The sequence below is a fragment of the Mustela nivalis genome (assembly GCF_964662115.1).
Source record: "Mustela nivalis genome assembly, chromosome: 13".
In the NCBI taxonomy this organism is placed as follows: Eukaryota; Metazoa; Chordata; class Mammalia; order Carnivora; family Mustelidae; genus Mustela; species Mustela nivalis.
Window position 1 is genome coordinate 59,478,614 of NC_139032.1, and position 17,137 is coordinate 59,495,750.

At 47.8% G+C, this 17,137-nt stretch overlaps 1 protein-coding gene across 6 annotated transcripts in view; it reads right to left on the bottom strand.

Annotated features, from left to right (window-relative positions):
* PAX5 (paired box 5) overlaps positions 1 to 17,137 on the bottom strand; it is a 200,929-nt gene that overhangs the window by 77,470 nt on the left and 106,322 nt on the right. For 3 of the 6 annotated variants that reach the window (XM_082694879.1, XM_082694883.1, XM_082694880.1), the window contains exons 7-8: positions 14,222 to 14,278; positions 8,084 to 8,213 (exon numbers count right to left, since the gene is read on the bottom strand). In XM_082694879.1, coding sequence (XP_082551005.1) covers positions 8,084 to 8,213; positions 14,222 to 14,278 — 187 coding nt within the window. The remainder of the gene's footprint in view (positions 1 to 8,083; positions 8,214 to 14,221; positions 14,279 to 17,137) is intronic. The other 3 variants (XM_082694881.1, XM_082694884.1, XM_082694882.1) reach the window with 1 other exon arrangement.

A 17,137-nucleotide genomic window follows, 5' to 3' on the forward strand; every position in this document is an offset into this window, starting at 1 on the left:
ATCTTTGGCAGACAGGACACACAAGGAATTTCTCATCTTTTAGTTTTTGCTATTCATTATGATTTCACCCTGAGCTTATTTTGCTGGTTCTGATTGATCCTCAAAGGCCCATGACAAACAGATCCGAGGAGGTGCTCCCCGTGGAAAGATGAACCAACGGTCAGCCATTCAGAGTGGCTTGGCACTGGCCAGAACTTCTGGTACAAGAGCCCAGAAACACGCTAATCACTACCATCTGTTGAGTGTTTACACGTGCCAACCACTGTGCTAAGACTCTGCAGGGACCATGCCTGTTATCCTCACAGGAAGCCTACGCACGAGCTCTGTCTGGGCTTCGTTTTATGGATGGGAACTTAGGCATGGAGGTTAGTAACCTGTCCAAGGTCAGTCAGCTAGAATATGGGGACACTGGGCTCCAAGCTAAGAAGTCTGGCTTTCCTGCTGACATTCTCAATTACATGCTAGAAGAAATACCCTCCAGAAATTTAAATTGGGGTTTGTTTTTTGTTTTTTTTGGGTCCATCCCACCACATAACGGCAACAGGCCACAAAGGTCTCAGTGAGCCCTAGTTCCAGCTCTAACTCACTGGATGTGACCTTGAGCAGGTCACCTCCCCTCTCTGGACCTGGGTCTTCCCAGCTGTCAGGTGAGCAGTTGGACTGCATGACCTTCCCACCCTGCCCATCTGTGGTTGGGATGTTTTCCTAAGGGAGGCTGAAAAGTTCAACACAGGCTCCTGGGCCCTCCAGATTGCCTTCTCCCCCAACTACCCACACACCCTCAGATGTCCCTGTGGAGGCTCTCAAACTCTTCCCCCACCGTCCCATTATATCCTTGCAACAGCCAAAGGAGACAGGCAGGGCAGGAATCGCCATCCCCGTTTCATAGACAGGTAAACTGAGGCTCAGAGGACAATCTATCTGCTGAAGGACAGGACAATGAAGTGGGAAGGTCCAGGCTTCCGCCCATTCCTCTGACTCCCAGTCTAGTGCTCTTTCATTCAGTCTTCAGCTATTGCTCAGATGAAAAAGGCAGGGGCGGGGAGGGCTTCCTTGGGCTGCCAAGTCTGGGATATGGAGGCTCCAAACATTGAACCTAGGGGTAGAGCAAATCAGAGCTGGTGGTCTTAGGGATTCAGCATCCTCTGTCTTCCGCATCTGCAGCCAACTAGTGGTCTCTTTTGCTTAGAGGAGACAGTGCCCGGGGGAGCCTCATACCCCAGGGTCCTCCACCACCCAAATTTACTTGAGAAGAAGCCTCCCTCGGTCTCCTCCCTCCATCCTAACTGCTGATGCAAAAAGATGGTCCTCAGGGGAAGAAGGCCGGCAAGTACACAGGCTGCCCCCATTCTTTTGTTCTTCTAGGCAAAGGTCAGCTGGGCACCGCTGAGGGCAAGCCTGCTGGGTCCTTCACCAGTAGGGAGATGAGCAGAAGTGGGGAGCCTGGCATCCCACCTGCTGTCCTCCCTGGCAGGTAGGCACAGTGGCTGCCCCATCGGCAGGCCTGTGGCCCAAGGACACATCTGCAGATAATTAGTCCCAATCAGGACGATCCCAAACTGCTGATGATGCAGAAACGAGCTGGCCATGTCACTGGTTTGCAAATGGTGAGCAGTTTCTGAACCGTGGCCCTGGCTGGTAGAGCAGGAGTTTAACTTAATATTTAATGTGGCATATAAACGATGGAGAGAAACTGACTCATTCTCTAATGAGATCTTCCCTGCATAGCACGGAGTGTAAGGGCCGAGATGGAGCAGGACGCAGGCCACCTCAACCCCAGGTGCATCAACTCCAGGTAGAGCGTTGGGCTGGCTTACGGTCCCGTTGGGCATCAACTACGCTGCGGGCTCTGTGGGGAGTGGAGAAGGTAAGGCGTGGGGCTGGAAGCTTCAAGGTCTCCCCAAAGAGTTCAGAACTGTATCAACACATCCACGAACACAAGTGGAATTCAATCACTACCCCGTGGTCACACGGAGGCCCATCCTAACAGCTCTAGGGGGCATTCCTTCAAGGCATTCTTAACACTTCTCAGGGGGGTCAGCAACTGCCCCCTAGAGAGTGTTTGGAAAATTTATGGGGGGCTTTTGACGACTGAGAGGCATTGCTGCCCACCGTGAGGTTTCCTTTCATCTTGCACAACTATCATGTCCTGCCCAACAGGACAGGTGAAAATTCTGTTTATAATTATTTGAATCTAGCTCTGAACTTCATTTACATATAAATGTGAACTTGCAATTTCCAAGGTCTTAATATACACTGCATTTTCTAGGAATGCAATGACTGTGTAAACCGAGCAAAGCTCATAGTTTATTTTACTTGGAACTTTGCCGGCAGTTCCTCACCTATCCATAAAGTCAAGCTCGCCGTAGAAGTAGGTACGAGTCTCTAAGCCTGCTCAGGGCTGTGGCTGATTCACGGTAATCCTGTGCACGGGCAGGCTCCGAATTACTTCATCATGTCTTGCTGTCTAATCAGGCAGAGTACTTACGTATCAAAGTACCTAGTATCTTTTTAAAGATTTTATTTGTCTATTTGAGAGAGAGAGAGAGAGAGCAGCAACTGGGGGACAGAGGGAAAGGCAGAAGCAGACACCCTGCTGAGCAGGGAGCCCAATGCGGGGCTCAATCCTAGGACCCTGGGATCAAACACGAGCCAAAGGCAGACGCTTAGCCGACTGAGCCACCCAGGCGCCCACAAAGTACATAGTATTAATGATAAACAAGTTATAAATAATTTCACTTTCATTCTTCCTGTACCTCATAATTAGGAGATTATTTTTATTTTATTTAAAATCAGATGTGAAGATAGTCTTTATGAATTCAAGTTCAGGAGAGTGAAGGGGCATTGTTAATGTCTGCTGTCCCAAGGGGATGCTGGCTGGGATGGGGCAGAGAACCTCAACATCACAGCACCCCATAAAACACAGGAAGGACCGAGCCATCTTCCCCTGAGTCCTCATTATACAAGCCTCCCACCTGCCTGGGTGTGCCCGTGCCTCTGTGTGTGTGTGTCCTTTATATTTTTTCACACCAATGGGATCATACGTCACACGGTGTTTTACAAATGGCTTATGCACTTAAAAATATATCTCAGACATTTATTCATTTCAGCATAGACAGCTCTACCTAATTCTTTTTAATTGGTTTGATTGGTTGCATAGTATTTTGTGCTAGGAGGAGCCATCATTCATTTAACCAGCCCCTATTGACAGACACTGCATTGTTTCCATTTGTTTGCCATTATAAATAATTCTATAATTATTATACAGAGATAGGTATCACTGTGCATCTACGTGAATATATCTGTGATCCACATATGAAAGTTTTGGGTTAGAGGGCAGGTGCGTGCATTTAAACTTTTGATGGATATTGCCAAATTTCCCTCCAAAACAGGTTACACTGATTTGTAAAGAGGGTATGAAAATACTTGTTTCTCATACCTTCTCCAACACTGGCCCTCAAGAAACACTTCAGTCTTTGATAAGCTAGTGGGTTTTTTAAAGCGTCTCATGATTGTTTTAATTTGCAGTATATATTTTTAAAGATTTTATTTATTTATTTGACAGAGAGATAGAGAGCACAGGTAAGCAGAGCAGTAGGCAGAGGGAGAGAGAGAAGCAGGCTCTCTGAGAAGCAGAGAGCCCGACATGAGGCTCGATCCCAGGACCCTAGAATCATGACCCAAGTCGAAGGCAGATGCTTAACCAACTGAGCCACCCAGGTGCCCCTAATTTGCAGTTTTAAAATCATGAGTCAGGTGAGTATCTTTTATGCACTGTTGGACATCTGCATTTTTCCCAGTGAATGACCTACCCATAGTCTTGACCTGTTTTTTCTACTGATTTTTTCCCTTGTTCATTTCTTTTTTTTTTTTTTTTAAGATTTTGTTTATTTAGAGAGAGACAGTGAGAGAGAGCATGAGAGGGGAGAAGGTCAAAGGGAGAAGCAGACTCCCATGGAGCTCAAAGCCCGCCCGATGTGGGACTCAAGTCTGGGACTCCAGGATCATGACCTGAGCTGACCAAAGGCAGTCGCTTAACCAACTGTGCCACCCAGGTGCCCTTTCCTTATTCATTTCTAAAAGTTCTTTATATATTAAGAAATTACCTTTTTTGTCTTCCATGTTCCATATTTACCCCCCCCCCCATTTTATTCTTTGTCTTTTGAATGTTTTTACATCACATACAAAAGACTTATTTTTTTAAAAAAGATGTTATTTATTTATTTGTCAGAGAGAGAGCGAGCGAGAGCGAGCACAGGCAGACAGAGTGGCAGGCAGAGTCAGAGGGAGAAGCAAGGAGCCCGATGTGGGACTCGATCCCATGACGCTGGGATGGATGACCTAAGCTGAAGGCAGCTGCTTAACCAACTGAGCCACCCAGGCGTCCCACATACAAAAGACTTATATATTTAACTGTCATTTATATTATTTTTTCTTTGTCTTTTATAATTTGAAACAGATTTTTAAAGGCCTTCCCCACTCTAAGATTATAAAATGTAGCCCTCGTTTTTTTAAGTTTACTATTGGTTCCGTTTTTTACACTGAAAGGTTAGTTCAACTTGGAATTTATTTTGATATAAAAAGTGAGGTGTGGGGATGCCTGGGTGGCTCAGTTGGTTAAGCAGCTGCCCAGCGTCCTGCGATCGAGTCCCACATCGGGCTCCTTGCTCAGCAGGGAGCCTGCTTCTCCCTCTGCCTCTGCCTGCCATTCTGTCTGCCTGTGCTCGCTCTCTCCCCCTCTCTCCCTCTGATAAATAAAATCTTTACAAAAAAAAAAAAAAAAAGTGAGGTGTGTATCCAACAAGCCCAGCTGTCTCAACACCACTAACTGAATGGTTTATCTTTACCAATTTGAAATACTACGTTATCAACACCCACATATATTTGGATCTATTTAAGGACTCTCTATGCTGTTATATTTGTCTGTTTACTTTAGTTTCGATTACAAATAGTTTTAGGGGCACCTGGCTGGCTCAGTCAAGAGAGCAAATGACCCTTGATCTCTGGGTTGTGAGTTTGAGCCCCGCATTGGGTATAGAGATTAGTTAAATAAATAAACTCTAAAAAAGCCCTAAAAATAGTTTTAGTTGCTGCTGATTTATCATAATGGTTTTTGTTTCTTTTTTTTCCCTTAATCCCCTTTTATTTTTATTTTTTTTATTAACATATAATGTATTATTAGCCCCAGGGGTACAGGTCTGTGAATCATCAGGCTTACACACTTCACAGCACTCACCATTGCACATAGTCTCGCCAGTGTCCATAACCCAGCCACCTTCTCCACACCTCCATCATAATGTTTTTAAATAGGCTATGACTTTTGCTCATTTCTCTATTTCAGAGTTTTTTAGCTATCCTTGAGTGTTTATTCTTCCAGTATTTTTGTATCATTTTGACATGTTAAAAAAAAATTCTGCTGCTAGTTTGATTGGGATTGCTTTGAATGAGTAGATTACTTAGGGGAAACTGACATCTTTATGATATTGAGTTTTCCCGCTCAAGAACAAGTTATATCTCTCCATTTATTCTTTTATGTCCTTAGTGGAGTTGAAAGCGAGGTTTATTCCTCAGCCTCTGGGGTTTTTTTGGTGCTATTGTTAAAGGACTCTTTTCTTCTATTAGTTTTCTAGCTAGCTATTGTTTGTTTACTCACGAGAAAGCTAATGATTGTATTTGTAATTAGAATACTTCCAATATTTCAAAATCAAGCATATGGTTATGCAAAATCAAGACATGGGTGAACTTTTAAAAAAACAGATTGGATTTTTTAAACAAGATACTTTAATTTATTCTTAGAGAGAGTGCTCACCAGAGCAGAGGGAGAGGGAGAGAGAATCTCCAGCGGCCTCCCTGCTATGTGAGGAGCATAGCGCAGGGCTCTCACAACCCTGAGAGCATGAGCTGAGCTGAAACCACGAGTCAGACACTCCACTAACTGAGCCACCCAGTCCCCCCTGGATTTAAAACATGTATAATAAGGGTGCCTGTGTAGCTAAGTGGGTTAAGTGACTGCCTTCAGCTCAGGTCATGATCCTGGAGTCCCAGGATCAAGTCCCCCATCAGGCTCTCTGCTCAGTAGGGAGTCTGCTTCTCCCTCTGACCTCCCCTTTCATGTTCTTTCTTTCTCTCACACATAAATAAATAAAACATTTTTTTTTAATTGTCATAAGGGGCACCTGGGTGGCTATGTGGGTTTAGCCTCTGCCTTTGACATGAGCTAATGATATGATCTCAGGGTCCTGGGACTGAGCCCCGCATCGGGCTCTCTACTCAGCAGGGAACCTGCTTCGCCCTGTCTCTGCCTGCCTCTTTGCCTACTTGTGATTTCTCTCTCCCTGTCAAATAAATAAATAAGTAAATAATCTTTTAAAAACTGTAATAAAATAAAACAGCTCAGAATTGCACAAAGTAGTCCTAGGTATAGTAAGAGCCCATCATGTAACGTGATACTGATTTTTCCCAACAGCTTTCGCCTGCCACCTCATACCTCGCTCTCATAACCCTCCGTCCTCCTCCACAGAAACACCCCTTCAGCAGTGAACACCCAGGAACACACCTCTGTGGAAAGACAGGCAAAACAGCCCATTTTTTTTCTATTTTTCCCAGAAAAAGGCAGAAAATATTTCTTCCAAGGTAACCATCCATGACCTGAGTGCTTTTATAATTCTATAGCAGATAATTTAATGTGCTTTTAGGAAAGATGAGAGTTAAAAACAACACAAAGAGTAATAATGGGTCAGGGGTTAGAATTATCTCAAAAATTAAAAAAAAATGTAAAGATCAAGCATAATTCCGACTTTGCTCTGGGGTACAAACAAATCTTTGGTCAAAGGTTTACCTAAAAACCCAATCCACTCCCAGACCTGCTGCCTGGGCCCAACCACAGCCTTTCAGGAGGAGAGGGGTTCTCGCTGTCTTAGAGCCTATATGACATCCAGCCCTCTCCCCCAAAGTTCTAACCCAAGCCCAGTTCCCAGCTTCCCTGACATAACCATAGCCCACCCGTACTTCTAAGAACCCCTGTCTGTTCCTTCTTACCATGTCCTGCCTAGCAGCCTACAGGGACTTTCTGCGACCCCCGGCTGGACCCCTCGGCTCTGGGCCAAGCGCCAGCCCCAAGGCTCCCACTATCTGTCTGTCTAGTATCTGAGACTGCTTCCTGCCTGCCCACTTGGACAAATGTCCAGAGTCTGTCCTTCCATATTATCTCACTGGTATCGGAGTGCGAAAAGGTATCTGCCTAACCCAGCCCTTCTAGTCCAGCCACCTCTGCGGCACCAAGTTCAACAGTGGTGACTGGCCACCACCAGAAGGCCCTGACACAGCAACGCACATCGGTGCTTGCTGTGTGCTGAACAAGTCTAAGCACCTTTTATGAATTAATTAATGAATGAATCCTTGCAACAACACCATGGGTCAGGCGCTATCACCATCCCCATTGTAGGGATTTATTTTTTAAACACGGCCCAGAATTCTTACATGACCTACCCAAGATTACAGAGCTAGTCAGCTGGCAAGTTCAAATCCCGCAGTGTGCCTCCAGGGTCCAAACTCTTTACACTGAGAGCGAAAGAGGCTGGCCCTGGACCTTCCAGAAAGGCAGCTACTTTGTATCCACCAAACACCTTCCAGCCTAATCCTCCTGCCCTTTTTGACTGGCCTCTGCCTGGAAATCTGAAATGCCAATGCCAGTTTGCCAGAAGTGTGCTCTTTCTCAAGTCTCACCAGCCAGGGCTGCCCTTCTCACAAGAGGGACCGAACACCAGGCCCCACCCACTTTCCAAAATCACCGAGGCCCCTCTGTCACGGGCCTCGCCTACCCTCTGTCCCAGCTCATGGTCCCTTGGGCATTTTTTCTCCTCTGGCTTTATCGGGTCAACAGAGAGCCTATTCTCACCACAGTCACAACCTCTGGGCCCAGCAGTCTCCTGCCTGACCGATACCAGGACCTTATATCGTTATTAAAACAAAAAATGTCCAGTCAAGTCCAAAAGCACCAAGCCACTCACTGCACGCAGGCAATCTCAGTCTCTCTGTGCCAATCTCTCTCTCTTTCTTTCTCTTCCACCTTAGGTGCCCTCACCTGTCACAATGGGGTAGGACTGTGGCCCAGGCACGCTGCTCCCGATGTCGGCAGGGGTGGGACTGGTCAGGTTGGCCTTCATGTCATCCAGCCCTCCAGCCAGCGAGGCCATCGCTGAATACTCAGTGGTCTGAAAGAAGAAACAAAACAGAGAGAGCTCAGTATCCAGACTCCAAAACACCTTGGCCAAACGTCAGCACCAACCACATTCTGGGGTTCAGCCCATGCCGGTGCCAAGGCCCACTGAGGGCTCACAACCCCCTTTCCCCACCCCCAGTGTTGAGAAAGCAGGCTCGGCTCAATAGAACAAGACAGGTGTCCAAACTCGGCAGTTGTCCCTGGGGGAGGAGGTGCAGCCGCACTAGAATCCCAGCCTAGCTTCCTGTCCCTGCAGGTTCCACCTGCCCGGTCCTGGCGGCCACAGACGGCCACTCCCGCGCAGGGAGGGAGATACGAGCAACCGAGAACAAGGCAGAGATAAGAGTCGTGCTGCCAAGAGGATGGAGAGAAAAGTGTCCGACTTCAATGCTCTTAAACCACAGACGCAGAATCCCAGAAATAAGGTTAAGAGGAGTCTGAAACATCATCATGCCACGCTTTCATAGAGGCCCAAGACAAAGAGGGTTCTGTCCACGGCCAACAGGGCAGAATCCCAGTGCAGGGAGTAGTCCCCCAAAATCTTTCACTCAAAATCCAATACAATATGACCAAACGAACCACAGTTTGGCGAGCACCTGTCTGCTGAGAACTTCGGGGCGCACAGCTCAGACTGAGCATGTTCACGCCAACTGTGGGCACCTCGCTCACAATTGTGCTCCTTTCTTTAAGCCATTTCATGAAATCAGAGCTTGGGATGAGTCATTTCCTTGGCATCCATGCCACCATCACAGCAGTCTCCAAAAGATGCCAGCCTTGGTCTTCCCATTCAGGGACAGACAAAATGAGAAGCATGAATGCCAGGTCCCTTCCTTCCACCTAACCCCCAGGCCGATCTTCAGGTAAAGAAAATATTTGCAGGGGTGCCTGGGTGGCTCAATGGGTTAAAGCCTCTGCCTTCGGCTCAGGTCACGATCCCAGGGTCCGGGGATCAAGCCCCACATTGGGCTCTCTGCTCAGCGGGGAGCCTGCTTCCCTCTCTCGGTCTCTGCCTGCCTCTCTGCCTGCTTGCGATCTCTGTCATCAAATTAATAAATAAAATCTCTAAAAAAATATTTGCAAACACCCTCTCTCGGTCTCTGCCTGCCTCTCTGCCTGCTTGCGATCTCTGTCATCAAATTAATAAATAAAATCTCTAAAAAAATATTTGCAAACACCTAAGCCAAAGACTTGGGTGTGCATATCAAATTGCGGTATAAGCAGTTCTCTCTAGGAGCCTGGTCTCACCTACAGAAGGCACATCCCTGTCTGTCCAGGCTTATGTCCTTGGTAGACAGAGACAGAGAAGCAAGCAGTCTTCTGAGAGGAGATGCGGGTACCTTGGGTAGGAGGCTGAGGACTGAGCCATAGGGTACAGAACTGGGGGAGCCCCTGGGCCAGTGGCAGGCAGGCAGGACTCAGACACAGGTACATTCCTGCTGCTTCTCTTGTAATATGAATTAGAAAGAATTCTTGGGCAGCTCAAAGTGGGGTGGTTGGCAGCCGTGAGTCAGCGAGGTGCTGCAGGCCCAGGCACCCTGCTGTGAGCCTCCCTAAGGACATCTTTGTTTGGAGCCCCTGGGCTCTCCATCATCTCCAGCAGAGGCTGATTCTGAAACATGCAGAGAAGAGCACAGGCTTCTGAGGAGGAAGGACGAGAGGGGGACACGCCTCCCTGCCATCAGGAATCACTGTAGAGCCATAGTAATTAAGACAGCGTGGGATTGGCACGGGGCAGATAAATAGATCTGTGAAACAGAAGCGAGTCCAGGAGCTGATCTGTGCATATATGGAAACTTGATATATGAGAGAGGGGATGTACAAATCAGCAGGGAAGGATGGCCTCTGATCAACAGTGTGAGGGGGACCCGGTTATCCATTCAGAAACACGGGGGGAAAAAGAAATTAGATCTTTACTTCATACCGGACACAAAAATCAATTCCAGGTGGATTGGAGACCTAAAAGGAAAAGGCAAAGGCATCTAACGTGGTTGGCTCTAGGTCCAGCCAAAAATCCTTGGGGAAAAGCCTGCCCTTCAAAAGGAAACTAGTGGTCCTGGGATAATAACACGGGTTTCTTGGTCACTGTGAGGACAGCAGTGGGTCCCAGTTATCCCTCTGCCCTGATCTGATGCCTCCTCCTCCAGGAAGTCCTTCCTGACTACCACTCCTTAGGAGGCAGGAGACCTGTCTGTGTTCTGCTGGCCCCACCAAGTGGTCATGCCAGGGCAATAAGAACCACAATCTTCACACCCATGTCAAAAGCTCACATTTATTGATCCCTTGCTCTGCGTTAGGAGCTTTACCTGAATGTTCCATTTAATCCTCACAGTAAGTCCATGAAATAGGTTCTATGTTATTCCCATTTACAGACGATGAACTGAAACCTATGATAGAAGCGAAGTAGCTTGCCTTAAAGTCATACAACGTCTAGGTGCCACAGCCAGGATTCCAATCGAATCCACCTGACTCCCAAGTCTTGAAAATGGCTCTAATGATTTTCATACTGTGAGTCCTGGCCTGTAAACACATGTGAAATCAATTTGCTAGTGCCAATATTGTAAAAAATTGAAATTAGAATGGACTAGAACAGAAAATATCTAAGGTTCACACACACAGCAAGAGTAAGTCCTGTTTTAGAAATCTGTTTCACGTATAAGTGGATACAGGTCTACTAAGTAGAGGTGAGAATATGTTTCTTGCTTCAGGTCAGGACCAGGAAAGTTTTCATTCCATGCAGCGAGGAGCTGTTGGGCAAAGATCACTGTCTAGATTTCGTCCCCCACCGAATGGGACCTGGTCATGCCATTAGCCTCCTAATTTGCTAAAAAAAAGGAACCTGGAAGGCAAGCTCACTGGAACAGCTCCTTCAGTGCATTGCCATGAGCAAAAAAGGAGGTCAAAACAATTCTGTAAGGGTGTCTTTCAATTCTGTAAGAGCTCCTGGGACATTGGGGTAGAGGACAGGGCTCCTTCTTCTCTGTGCTCCCAAGTGCCCTTGTGGAAGCCTGAGCATAATGAATGTTCAGTGTTTATTGAGCCTTTCTTATGCACAAAATGGCATGTGAAGACCAGACATGTTCTCTGATTCTCAGCCACAAACCCCAAGGGAAAAGACACGTGGCCCAGAAGCTTTCTCCAAGAGGAGCTAGAGCACAGAACCATTCGTTGAATGTGGAGTGAGAAGTGGTCAGGACAGGGTTCTTGGGCAGGTGGGACCGAACCCGGGTCTGGGTGATCCCCAATCCCCAAGGCTGGTAAGTGCTGTAGGAAGGCTCAGAGGTAAGAGGACAGCAGGGGTCTGGACAGGGCACATGCCAATCATTGAAGGAAGTGAAAGTAGAAAAAGGCAAATATGGGAAGGTAGTCGAGCTACGATTTGACTGTGAAAGACTTGCACAGGGAACATATGGATGAAAACATGAATGAGTGACCCTTAGGCGGGCCAGGCAGCAATCTCAACCAAGAGCCAGCAGCCCTGCGTCCTTCCCTACCCCACTGTCAGACCTGCTCTCTTCCTGGACTCCAGCCTGGGCAGCTGGGTCTGCAAGGGAAAGCTTTCATCTCCCTCAAGAAAGCAGAACCAATCTGGGTTTAAGAAAATTGCGAGGGTAGCCAACTAGGATATTCTGCCTCTTAATTTTTTTGATGTCCGGTTGGAAGTGTCTTCTAGGTATTTGATTTTGTTTTAGTCAATAAATTGATTGTCAAAGTTTGTCCAGTCACCTACATAGTTGGGTTTGGATCACCTTTCCAAGATAAAAATCTGTAACTTGAGTTACACATGTGGGAGGAGATCCAAAAATCCAGTCTCCCAACCACGACTGGCTGCCAGAAGGTAGAGTGAACTTCCCTAAAGAGTGGGGGTCCTAGGGACAGGGGACTTGGAAACCGGTCCTCAGCTGTCCTTGGCTATCTGTACCTCCCACCACCACCACGGGGTGGTTTGGCCCAAGTCTAGACCCTTCTTTTGTAGGATTCCACAGCTGTTATTCTGCTCCTGCATGAGCCAAGGGATGCCATCGTTTAGTTTTGGTGTTAGTTTGTTTGGTGTTAGTTTAGGACTTCCCTAAGTCCTCATCATTGCCCATTCCTTGGGGCTGCTGCTGATTCTCTCCAATCTCCTGGGCTCCCTTCCTCCCATGGCTGCTCCTTAGCCACTCCCAGCAGTCCTACCCTAGAGGACTCATCTCACTGGTCACGTAGAAAACTCCTACACTGTCCACAAGACCCAGCTCCAATGTCACCTCCTTGGTGAAGCCATTCCTGAGTCCCCCACTCCTACAAAGAAATCATGAATCTGTCTATGCTTCCCTACTTCCACAGACCTCCATTACCATACTTCTACCATGTTTAATGGCCGTTTGTCTCTCTCCCTCTAGGCTGTCTTGAGAGCATGGAATAGGGAACATTCCTAGAGCCCCCTAAGCGCATTAGCCACACACTTAAAAATTAACTGAGAAGTGTTTGAACAAGAACCCTAAGTGATACGCTAACTTTCCCCTGCCCCACCCCCAACTCTCCCTCATCAAGTGAGGCGACCAGAAAACAACCACCTTGGCCACCATGAGTTAAAACCTCTGGGGAAGAGCTTTCACTCTTCTGCAAGAAAATATCAGGCATTCAACATTTGTTAGAGGAAATAAAAGAGTCATATGAAGAACTTTTTAAGCCTCTGAAGACGCTGCCCATTAGAATATTCAAAGTCCTTGCCAGTCTCTCCCCAGTTCAGCACCCCTGATGTGTTTTCTTCCTACTGAGTAGTTAACCTGCCTGTGGTTGAGTAAGAGGAACCCTGGAAACCACGGCTTACCCGTTTTTGCTTTGGCTGCCAAGAAGCTCAGTCAAATTCAGTGTTCAACCACCACAACCACAACATTGCTGGCACCTGGCGCTAAGACCTTCCCTCTTTTGCCACGTCATTTCTGAACTTTTTCTCAGCCTTAACTTACTAACTTAGGTACATGTAATTGTTTACTTTGCAGGACATCTCAGGTCCTTTGTGAAACTGGAAACTGGACGAGGTAGAAAGAATGACAGATAAAGGAAGATGGAAAGGAAGGTCAGGAGACAGAAAGAGGAGAGAGAAGGCATTACCGGTGCCTCTGGTAACCGTGACAACCTACTTCCACTTCTCATAGCTATTTGGGGGACCAAGGGCTGAACAGACGGAACACGGTGGTCACGCGTGCATAAGCATGTTGGTGCTCCCACACTCTCGGGAACAGAGCCCCCTCTCCTCCCACCACCGACAATCACAGGCAATAGCTGTGTTTCACACTTCTAACTTCTCTGAGCCCTCGGGGTTCTTTCTTAGGATGTTATTTGGGGCTTCTGCTCCCTTCCCATCAGATCCGCCCTGGTGCCGTCCTTGACCATGACCCAGAAAGAGAAATGAACTGAGGACAGCAATTCACAGACTGTCCACTCCAGGGCAACCAACGAGGATAAATTCTGCCTACTGCCCCAGAGTCTCTTGAGGCCTCAAGGTCGAAGCCAGCAGGTATGGACACCCTCCTCACAGATACCATGCTCCAGATGATGGAAAGTCTTGAACTCTCCAGTGTCTGAGCTAGACAGATTCTCAGGGTCATCTTCTTCCCCAACATGGAAAAAACTGAGGTACAGGCAGGGGAATGGACTTCCTCAGCTAATTTTTATCTGATTCATATATAGCCTTTGTCCCTGTGGTAGAAAAAACTGTGAGCCAGGAGCCATAGCACAGTGTTCTCAGCCCAGCTCCGCCTCTCCCTCTCCTGTGTGACCTCAGGCAAACCGGGCCAGCTCTTGGGGCCTCATTTTCTTTGTTAATAAAATGAGATTTGAGTCAAACTCCTCGCTGCCTGCCTGCCAGGATGGGTATGCAGGTCCTTCAGATAAGGGCAGGGATGGTACTCTGGAAGCTAAGCCACACAAGGGGAAAGGAATCCTAGGAGGGACTCCAGGAGCCATGTGCCCCAGGAAAGTGGGTGCCGGGTGTCATTTGGGTCCCTAGGAAATTACCTGGAAAAGGACTGCCTGGGGCTGCACCAAGTATTGTCTCATCAGCACGGGGCACCACTGCCATAGCATGGAGGAGAAAAGAAACACAGACACGTGAGAAGGAGGCAGCACAAAGGAGGGCGGGCATGGGGACAAGGCTGCAGGGCTGGCTACCTCAGACGGCTACGTCAGCCCCAGAGGCTTCCCCGTCACCTGCGGGGCTCCTCCAGGCTTGCCGCCCAGCCTCAGGAGGTCCTTGGGAGCTGGGCCAGCGCCAGGCCAACCACACCCATCCTGAGGGACCTGCCCACAGACACACCTACCCAGCGGGGTACATGAGCTGGAGTTGGGGAGCTCTGTCCCCAGGCCCTGGTCTGATGACCTGAGACTGAGGAGGCAGACGGGTCTGGATGCCTCGGGCAGGCTGGGTTGGAGCTGGGGCCGGAGGACTGCGGTCTCCCTTCCTGGCCTCTGCTTCCCCAGCTGTCTGAGGACTTGCATGTGATCTCCAAGTCCCCTGCCACCACTGAGGGCCCTTTGCCACTCTAACTGGTCACCTGACAAAGTAGGGATTCCTTCTGCAACAGATGAGCTCCAAGACAAGAAAAGAGAGACAGAGGGGATCCTATAGGTTAGAGGAGACTTGAGACGTATCAATGGGTCACAGTGTGGACCCTGACTCCCACAAATAGACTGTAAAAGATATGACTATAAAAAAATATTATGACATTATGAGACTGTTATAAACGCACACACAGATTGTATATTTGAGATATCTGGAGGCATTACAGATTTGCTAACTTTTTAGGTGTGATAATGATATCATGGTTATGCTTGTTAAGGTCTTATCTTTTAAAGAGTCATTCTACTTAATCTCACAAAACAAACTGAGGGTTGCTGGGGGGAGGGGGGTTGGGAGAAGGGGGGTGGGATTATGGACATTGGGGAGGGTATGTGCTTTGCTGAGTGCTGTGAAGTGTGTAAACCGGGCGATTCACAGACCTGTACCCCTGGGGATAAAAATATATTATGTTTATAAAAAATAAAAAATAAAAAAAATTAAAGAGTCATTCTAAAACATTTACAGATAAAGTGATAGGATGTCTGGAGTCAGCTTCAAAACGAAGGTAACGAAGTTCAGTTCTTAACAAATTGTGGTCTAACTATGTGACGGGATACTACTCCACAGTACAAAGGAACAAGGCACTGACGCATGCTGCAGTGCAGGCGAGCCTAAAAGCATGCTAAGTCAAAGATGCCAGGTCTGGGGCACCCGGGTGGCTCAGTCAGTTAAGCATCTGCCTTCGGCTTAGGTCATGATCCCAGGGTCCTCGGATCGAGTTCCTCATGGGGCTCCCAGCTCAGTGGGGAGCCTGCTTCTCCCTCTCCTTCTGACCCTCCTCCTGCTTGTCTCTTCTCTTTCCCTCATATGAATAAATTTTTAAAATCTTGAAAAAAAAGAAAAGAAAGATGCCAGATATCAGTGGGGTGTCCCAAACTGGCAAATCTGTCACACAGAAGGCAGACCAGGAGCGGGAAAGGGCTTCATCTATAAATGTACATGAAGGGTCTTCTTGGAGGGAAGGAACTGTTCTAAAACCGGACTGCTGGTGTTGGTGGCACAGTTCCATAAACGACTAAAAATCACTGACCTGTATACTTCAGATGAGTAAATTTTATGATATAAAAATTAAAATTCAATAAAGCTGTGGGAAACTAAAGCAGTGTGGGGGCAGCAGGGGCACCTATGAAACAGGACAAGCCGGGAGTTAAGAATCTTTGAATCCAGGGGCAGGGTGCTTACAGGCTAATTAGACTATTTTGTCGACTTTTGAAATCTTCCATAATTAAAGTCTAAACTCCCAAACAGCCCAGATTTGAGGCACGACCCCACTTGCCGCACCATCAATTGTCAAAAAAACACCCGCAGAATAATGGGAGCACCCTGGAGGAAGCGGACAGCCAGGAATTTATGGTCCTGAAGTCTGGTACCTCTCCATCTCCAGGGATGTGCCAAGGTTCCAAACACAAGAAGCATAAGGCCTCCTGTCTACCTGGCCCTTTCTAGTTGGCAAAGTCCATGCAAAGATGGAGCTCACAGAGGGGAGCCCCGGTGTGCCCAGTGCAAGCTCAGTCCTGGCCCGTTACCCCCAAAGCAGAGTTAGGATTTGGCAAGACTTCACTATCAGCCCAGCAGGGAAGCTCACACATTTAAGGCAGGATGTCCTCCTCTGTAAAATGCCGTGGCCCCAGGCCGAGCACCACTCCTCCAGCTAGGGAGAGAGCCCTGGAGCTGCAGGCAAGGAGCAGGAAGGTTCCACACTTTTATAACCCTGGGTAACCCGAGAACTGGACCTGCAGAGCACACGTTAAGGAAAGTTCTGTCGTGGGGCACCTGGCCGGCTCAGCATTTGTGTGTGCAACTCTTGATCTCTGGGTTGTGGGTTCGAATCCCATGTTGAGTGCAGAGATAACTTAAAAATAAAATCTTTAGGGGCCCTGGGGTGGTTCAGTTGGTTATGGGTCTGACTCTTGATTTTGGCTCTGATCATGATCTCAGGGCTGTGAGATCAAGTCCCACATCGGGCTCTGCACTGGGTATGGAGCCTGCTTAAGGTTCCCTCTCTCCTCTATCTGTCAAATAAATAAATAAAATCTTTAAAAAAAAAAAAAAAGGTTCCCTCTCTCCCTCTCCTCTTGACCCTTCCCCCCACAAACAAACAAACAAGTAAATAAATAAATAAATAAATAGTTCTGTCTTGACTACCATGGATCAAACCAATTTGCAGGGAACCTGGAGACCGGACACTGCGTTGGACTCCCTTTCACCCTGCGATGGGGTCAAATGAGGGACATGGACCAGAACTGGCAGGGCCTTCTGGCTATAAGGCCTCACCTGGGGGGGAGGGGTTCTGTGCTCTCCATAGGTATGGTCCT